The sequence below is a fragment of the Carettochelys insculpta genome, chromosome 23 (assembly GCF_033958435.1).
Source record: "Carettochelys insculpta isolate YL-2023 chromosome 23, ASM3395843v1, whole genome shotgun sequence".
Taxonomy (NCBI): Eukaryota; Metazoa; Chordata; order Testudines; family Carettochelyidae; genus Carettochelys; species Carettochelys insculpta.
The window spans coordinates 3,871,332-3,879,984 of NC_134159.1; the positions used below are offsets into that span (position 1 = coordinate 3,871,332).

Sequence of the window (8,653 nt, forward strand, 5' to 3'; positions counted from 1 at the left end):
ACTGCAGCTGGTTTGGGGTCGATCCTACTTGAAGCAGGGGGCTGGACTAGATGGCTTCCTGAGGTCCTTTCCAGCTCTATGATTCTACGGTTAGCTGTGCTGCCTTTAAAGGAGCACTCTCTGGAAACACATGCAACGAAAGCAGTTTTTCAAGAGGGCAGGCAAGCTGGTCTCAGAACGGTGCCAAAGGGACCATGAAGTTAACAGAAAAAGTGCTCCTGAGGAAGGTGTTGCAGATTGGTTTCACCACTATGCCAAGAGCATTACATTGCAATGATGTCATGCTTGCTGAGCCTTTTGGTTGGTCACTTTCTCAGTCCCCTCAGCAGTTACTGCTACAAGCAGGGAGGAGCCTGGCAGGTGTGTCTGGGTTTTTACTGTGAACAGCTGGATTTCAAAGTTGCTGTGCAGATTCATGTCTCAGGAATGACAAAGATCAGATAGCAGCACCAGCTGTAACCAAATTCTGGATGGATGACTTCTGCTGTCTGGCTTAAAGTAGCTCCCACGGCTGAACTTCTAGTGCACTTTGCCCAAGGGCTTTCTCTTTAGATGCAGTGTGGCCTAGAGGGTTGAGCTCTGTGTTAGCCCATATAAGTGGTGATAAACAGTTTAAATACCTGTCTTATGGGTAGCCAAGCACTCCAGAGTTCAAATCCCACCCCCAGCAGTGATCCTCTGCATGATTGTTTGCAAGTCCCCTAACTTTTCTGTTTCCCCATGATTGAAATGACGATAATAACACTTTCTCCCAGGCTGTGAAGCTTAATTAATTAATATCTGTATGATGCTTTCAAAGCCTTGGATAGAGATGCTCAGGAAAAGGCAAAGTAACATGTGAGGTAAATCTATGGCTCTATAGGACACAGAGTTGTCCTTGTGCTGCATAAAGTCATTCAGAATTTCATGGTGATAACATGGCTAGCCACTCAGATGACTTTGCTTTTGGAGACTCTCTGTTACCTGCAGTAATGCTGTAGACTAACACAGAGATAAGCAAAACAAACTAGGAGTCATGTAGCACTTTAAAGACTAACAAAATAATTTATTAGGTGATGAGCTTGTTTCCTTTGGTTATTAATTCCTACGAACTACCCACTTCTGCTTCTATCCTGTGGGGACAGTCAGCATAAAACCTAAACACCAAGAACATGGGAGTTACATTGTGCTAACCCTGTGCACAGGGGTAAAGATTTTCATCCTTCATGTTTTAAGCCAGGTCCTCAATACCACAGGATAACATCACAGAGGTGCCTTCTGGGACATGCAGCCCCAGGCCCAGTCCATATTCTGCAATCAGTTGAAAACATGGTCCACCTTAGCTGTAGAGGATGCAGCATTCCCAGCTCCTTTCTCTGATGCTGCACTTCTGCTCCTCTCCGCTCCCCACGCGTTCTCTTTTCTTCTTCATTGAGCCGTTCTCTCACCTGTGTGTTTCTCCAGTTTTGAAGATCAAACGTGGTTTAGTCCTAAAATAAGTAAAGATTGAATGGGAGGGGGATTGTTTATATATTTATCCAAGTTTCTCTTTCCCATTCATCCCATGCTCATGACAGTGATCTGGGAATCTGTTCACTCTGGTATCTAGGCATCTGGGTGGTTCACCCAGGCCTATGTTGTCCCTAAAACAGGCTCCTTCCAATACCTACAGGTGCCTCAGAGAAAATGAAATAGATTGTTTGAATCCTACAGAAGGTAATGCAGGCTCCTGGGCCCAGCTCCATTCTTTTGCACCGTATTTTTATCCTGTGTCCATTCCTTCCAGAGAGACCCATCTCAGCAAAGAGAGGAGGAAAGGGAACAATTGCTAAGAAAGAAGTAATTGAATGCCAAAGGCTTTACAGCAGGACTGAAAGCTCAAAGAGCTGAGTCTCCTAGGCCAAGACTTCTGGCCCTCCTTACCCCCTGAACATCATCCTGCTAGCCCAACGTCTCGTGCCACAGATGCATATGGTGCCTAACACAGCACGATTACATGGAGGTGTTTTTAGAGCTCAGCTGTGGTGATGTTGAACACAAGGAGTCATTTACATGGTGACCCATCACTGCAGAGCTAATGAATATTAAATCTTCACTTCATTAGTATGTGACTTGGCAGAGCCTAGACAGCTTATTTTTTTAATTAATAGCATCCACTCTCCTCCTCTGTGTCACAGAGATGGACCATTATGGGGCCTTGGCCAGGGTAGTTCCGAGAGTAGCAAGGATCAGCACCAGATTAAAAACCGAAAGCATCAGCAAATGAAGAGCTGCTGCCATGGAAATCTGAAAGTCTGTTTCTAGCATTAGTCCTGGTGAGGCCCAGAGATAGGCCCAGCTATTTCTCATGCAACCTCTCCGTTAGAGCCCCAATCCACCTTACAGTTGTCAATGCGAGCCTTTTTGTTTACGCCAGGGAGAGTTGGAGCAGACATTGGCTAATGATTTATATTATAGTAGCACCTCACTGAGGTTCTGAGATCAGGAACCCACCACACTAACTGCTGCCTGCACACACAGTGACAGACGGCCATAGCCTCAGAAGGATCAGAGATTAACCAGGAGCTCCTACCTCCCAGTCTGTGCTCAGATCACTGGACCATGCCTCACTTGACCCAGCTCCGGCCATGGTCTGGCGCAATCCTAATTTTCTTTTCGTGAGTTTCTGCTAGCCTCCAAACATTATTCGAATGAAATATGTATGGCTGTCGGTGAGTAGAGAGGTGATTGTACGCAGGTACATACATGACTATATAGCTGCATGGGCATGTATCATCTGTATACCACGAGTGACTGTGAAATCTGTTGGCCGCTGAATGTACAGGCCATGTATATTGTTTGACACCTTGGAAATATTCCTTGTCTTACAGGTGTTGTTCACGCGAGAAATAATTCAGGTTTTATAAAATCTTGCAAGAACAGGTGAGGCCTCATTGTCATTTGCAGTAAGGCCTTTCTGCGCTCAAAGGGACCTTAGCAGAAATGAGAATCGAGTACTCAGTGTTCCTGAGAAGTGTGATGTGTGTGGCTGTGATAGCAGTGCTGTCGCATTCCCTGTGCACGTGAGGGCGAAGGGGTATGGAATCTTGCAATCACATGCCTGCTGGAAGCCAGGGGACAGTTGAAGTACAGTTGCTCTCTCTGGTCCCGGATCTGGATCTGGTCCTGGATGCATTCAGAGCCTGGACTGGAGCCACATGACCCTTTCCAACCAATTAGAGAGCTACTGGCTGGCATTTAGGTTATCCATCTGCACTGTGAGCTAGGGTCATGATTCCCAGCTCATGTGCTTGTGTAGTGTCGCTGCAGTAACACAGGCAGCAGAAACCTGCCTGAACCCTGTGAGTATGTGTTTAAGCCATGCCATTGTAGTTGCTGCCTCTGCTGCTTGGCTCCATTGTTATTTATACTCATGCTCGCTTTTACCAAGTTAACACAAGTACATTTATGTAGACTGGGAGTCTATCCCACAGCGTACACATAGCTTCAGACAGATGTCAGCCCCTTAGCTGCTGACGCCTGGTTTACACTTACAGCTTAGGCTGGCGTAGCTGTGGCATTCCAGGGTGTGAAATCCACCCCCGCCCCCAAGCACTGCAGTTACCCACACCAAAACCTGCCATCTAGACGCAGCTAGACACATTCGTCCTCCATCCTACCTACCCTTCCTTGGGAGTTCATGTTAATACTGCCAGCAAAGGGGCTCCTGATACTCACCTACCCACTTGATTTCTTATGTATTCACCAAGTGCCTTGAACATGAAGAGGGCTCTGTAAGTGATGGCAATGACCTTTGTGCTTTGGAGCCACACCAAAAAATTAATATATATTGATGGTAGATAATCCAGGCTAAAATTTCCAACAATGGGTGTCTGTAGGTGTTCAGCACCTATGGAAATGGGGCCATCTATTTACCTGCATACATGTGGATTTAATTGCCTGTCTGTAAGCACCTAGGACATATTTGCTTCCACCATCTTGGCAAACAGGTCCGAGAGTCCCACCACACTGACCTGGAGTGTACTTGCCTGGGTAAATAGTTGTTTCCCTCCTGGGCTCATTCTAGTTTCTTTAGCTTTGAGTGGATCACAATACTGGTTCCCGTCTGTGTCCCTCCCCCGTCCCATGACAGAAGAATGTGGGTTCTCTTGTACTTACAGGCCTGACCTAAGGTTGCTATGGTGAACTTTTTGGCATCCTCACTTTCATGAGTGCTGGGACCTGTGAGTGCAGGGGACAAGCCTCACTCAGTCATGGGACCATGGCCATAGCAAAGTAAAGGTGAGAGCCAAGCGGGTGTCTGGTTGGGGACATCACTGGCAGGCAGAGGGGGGTTGTGGGCATTGCAGATATAGCCCAGAGCTGGTAGAAAAGTGGGGTCTCCCTGTGGGTGAGCTCTGAGCCTGTGTATATGTGGGGGGGGGGAGAGATTGAGAGAGAGAGAGTACTTTGGGACATTGCATATGTGCGTGAGTCTGAACTGTGAGCTGCTTTGTGTATAAGAGAGAGCTGAGCCATGGGGTGTGTGAGAGAGCACCATGGAGGGTGTGGGTGGGTGTGTGTGTGTGAGCAAGAGAGAGCACCATGGTGTGAGAGAAAGCTGTGATCTGCTGTGTCTGAGAGAGAGAGAGACAAGGTGTGTGTGAAACAGAGTGAGTCATGCTGTATGTGAGAGCTGTGAATTGTTGTGTGTGAGAGAGAGCGCCATTGTGTGTGTGTGTGTGTGTGAGAGAGAGAGAGAGAGAGAGAGAGAGTGCACCCTGGCATGAGAGAAAGCACAGCTCTGCTCTGCTGAGAGAGAGACAAGGTGTGTGTGTGAGACAGAGAGCAAGTCATGGTGTATGTGAGAGCTGTGAACTGCTGTGTGTGAGAGAGATTCTGAAACACTCGTGTGTGTGTGTGTGTGTGTGTGTGTGTGTGTGTAAGAGAGAGATATCCATAGGATGATGTGTGCGTGAACAAGCTTGGGGTCACTAGATATGTGTGTGTGAGAGCCAGGGGGCGCAGGGCGGACCTCTGTGGGGTGTAAGCTGTGCGTGTGAGCTGAGCGCTGTGGTTGTGAGAACAGTGTGAGTGCGCGCGACCGCCCTGGGCTGCTGCGCGCGCACACACGTGCGCGCGCGACCACTGCTGTAGCAGCCCCGGGAGGTGGAGCGGCAGCGCAGCCGGGGGATGAATCCCTGCATCCTCTCTTCATTGCTGTCACAGCGGGAGACGCCGCGGGACGGGCAGCCGGAGCCCGGTGATCCCCGCACCTGCAGCCGGGTCCCTCTGCTCCTGCGGGCGGAGCAGTGCGATCGGCATCGGAGCATCGTCCCCCAGCTGCTGTGGGGTAGGGACATCAGGACAGGGCACCCGCCGAGCTGCAGGAGAGCGGGGGGGAAGGGGGCCGAGAAAGGGGCATCTCCATCCAATTGCAGCGGGGCGGGCCGGGGGCACCCCCAGCAAACTGCAGGGGGTAGGAGGATCGGGACATTTCCAGGCGGCGCAACAGGGACCGGGGCCATTCCAGGCGGTGGAATGGGGCAGGGATCGGGACCACTCCAGGATGTGCAGTGGGGCACGGATTGGGCCCGTTGCTAGCGGTGCAATAGGGACCAGAGCCACTCCAGGCTGTGCAATGCGGCAGGCAGCAGGGCATCGCCAGGCGCTGCAGTAGGAATCGGAGGTATTCCAGGCAGTGTTTGGGGTAGAGATCGGGCCCATTCCAGACATCATCGTGGGGCAAGGATCGGCTCCCCTGCTGCCGGTGCAATAGGAACCAGATACATTCCAGGCGGTACAATGGGGCAGGGATCGGGGCCATTCCAGGTGGTGCTATGGGGCAGGGATCGGGGCCATTCAAGGCGGTGCTATGGGGCAGGGATCGGGGCCATTCCAGGCGGTGTTATGGGGCCGGGATCGGGGCCATTCAAGGCGGTGCTATGGGGCAGGGATCGGGGCCATTCCAGGCGGTGCTATGGGGCAGGGATCGGGGCCATTCCAGGCGGTGTCGCTACCCCCCCTCTCCGCCCGTAGGAAGCGGGGCATTACCCGGGGGCAGGGCAGGGCTCCAGGCAGCTCCCGGGGAGCTCGGAGGAAAGCCCCCTCCCTGCCCCGGGAGGGAGAACAGCGGTTGCAGAGAGGCCCGCTCCCCTCACCCCTCCTCACTCCCCCCCGCACCCGCTTGCCCCCTTGCAGAGCCGCGATGCTGCCCTGGCGCAGGAACAAGTTCGTGCTGGTGGAGGAGGAGCGCAAAGGCAAAGGCAAGAGCCTCGGCCCGGGGCTCAGCTACACCTCGCTGCTCTCCAGCTTCGTGCGCTCCTGCCCGGACCTGCTGCCCGAGTGCCCGCTGGAGCGGCTGGGCAGCGTGTTCCGCAGCCGGCGGCAGACGGTGGAGCTGAACAAGGAGGACCCCACCTACACGGCCTGGTACCTGGGCAACGCCGTCACCCTGCACGCCAAGGGCGAGGGCTGCACGGACGACGCGGTGGCCAAGATCTGGGCCAAGAGCGAGGCCGGGGCCGGCGGCGCCAAGATGAAGCTGACGCTGGGCCCGCACGGCATCCGCCTGGCGCCCTGCGAGAAGGGCCGCGGCCGGCCGGCCGGCCACGCCTACATGCTGCGCCGCATCACCTACTGCGCTGCCGACGGGCGCCACCCGCGCGTCTTCGCCTGGGTCTACCGGCACCAGGTGAAGCACAAGGCGGTGGTGCTGCGCTGCCACGCCGTGCTCGTGTCCCGCGCCGAGAAGGCGCGCGCCATGGCGCGGCTGCTCTACCAGACCGCCAGCGCCGCGCTCAGCCAGTTCCAGCGCCTGCAGCGCCAGAACGACGCCCGCCGCCTGCAGCGCCAGCGCCTGGGCGACGCCCTCCTGCCCCTGGTGCCCCTGCGCAGACGCCTCAACGGGCCCTGCCCCTACCGGCCGCCCGCCGAGCGCGGCCGCGGCGCCCGCCGACTCAGCTCCATCCTGGAGGAGGAGGAGGGGGAGGAGAACCTGGGCGCCGGCGGCCGCCTCGTGGCGGGCCCCGGGCGCAGGGAGCGGGCCGAGGTGCTGACGCTGGCGCGGGAGATGAGGGGGTGCAGCCTGCACAGCCCGCTGCCCCCGCCGGCGGAGAGGCCGCCCTGGAAGCCCCCCCAGGAGAGGCCCTGAAGCCACCCGGCTAGAGACTGCCAGGAGCCTTCTCGGAGGGCGCCCTGGGACTGGGTCTGGCGGTGCGACGGGGCAGGGACCGGGACCACTGCAGGCAGTGCGACGGGGCAGGGATCGGGACAATTCCAGATGGTGCAACAGGGATCAGGACCCCACTTATGTGACATGCCCCAGCTATCGAGTCAGCAAACACTAGAACTGGCAGGGACCGCACAGGTCATGGAGTCCAGTTCTCTGCCCTGAGAGAAGACCGTGTCCACTTGGCTGCCGCCTGGACACCCAAGGAGCGCCAGGTCTGTTGACAAATCAAACCACAGTTATTCCCTGCTGACTGAGCAAGCACATCCACAGACTGACAGTACCCAGCCTGCATTGAACACTCCTCCACAGCCATCTGGGTCCCCAGATCCAAAGCGTCAGTTTCATCTCTTCTTCTCAGCCAACATTTGCACCATCTAACCCACATCTCCCCTACACCTGCCAACAGGCTCAGAGACAAGACTGCACTAACTCAAATGACTGGTATTAGAGCCAAGGACGGACTCCTGCTAAACTGAGACGTACCTGCAGGTTCGGGGGTGGGGGTTCCCCAAATGGGCAGCTGCCACAGGATGGGCAGGGAGCAACTCCTGGGTGTATTCTGCACTTGATTGAATTCAAGAAAGAGAGAGAGAGACATGGGGGGGTGAGCGGGTTTTATACTTCCATCTCAGCAGAGGGAAGGAGATGCTTTTCCAGACTGAGTGACTTTTACTACTTGATCTCCACTAAAATTTATATACTGTATTTAAAAGAAAAAGCCATCTATTTACAGAGAGATACCCTTAGAGTTCACTTCTGTTGCAGTGCTTTGTACAGTTTTATACGTCTCACATAGGACAGGTGCCTGAATGTGTCTGACACTGGGGTTAGGATGGCATGGGGTGTACAGTACTTGTGGGGGCCAAAGGCCTTATTTTTCAAAAGTGCTGGTTTCCCATAGCTTTCCAGAAGGGGTTGTGGGAGCTCCAGAGCTCAATTAATCAGATTCCATCTGCTTGGCTAAAGATATGTGTCTAAACTCACATTTAGGGACCTAAGGAAGCATCCCGTTTTTCAGAGGTGCTGAGCAAATATTGTCTTTGGTGGGATTTGGGGAAGCACAACATGTGAACAATTAGCCCTCATCTTGCGTTAGGCAGCTGAAGGTGGGTTGAACTGTCTGCATTTTGGCACCCAAGTTTGGCAAATTTGGCCGTCGTTGTCAAGCTGTGTTTTAAAGGAATGATCTATAGAATACCCAGGTAGCCAAAGTCTTCCCCTAGCTTTGGCTTCAGTGGTGTTACATTGAGGACAGATTTGGCCCATGTGTATTTGACTCTGGGGATAAGATGCAGAGCATCACAGACAGAGAGAAGCTTTATTCTAATGCAGAACAAGGGGTGTTTTAACCCCAGGCGAAGATGATCAACTACACACATATCCTTTGTATGTTCACAATGCAAAGCCCAATGATGTGTGTCCTTGCGTGTGCACATGTACACACACACCCATATAATGTGG

At 53.6% G+C, this 8,653-nt stretch overlaps 1 protein-coding gene across 1 annotated transcript; it reads left to right on the forward strand.

Annotated features, from left to right (window-relative positions):
* Positions 1 to 5,248: 5,248 nt before the first annotated feature.
* On the forward strand, positions 5,249 to 8,653 carry FAM43B (family with sequence similarity 43 member B). The gene is made up of 2 exons (XM_074975760.1): positions 5,249 to 5,311; positions 6,160 to 8,653. Exon 2 carries the CDS (start codon positions 6,167 to 6,169, stop codon positions 7,109 to 7,111), a length of 945 nt encoding a protein of 314 aa, XP_074831861.1. The 5' UTR covers positions 5,249 to 5,311; positions 6,160 to 6,166; the 3' UTR covers positions 7,112 to 8,653.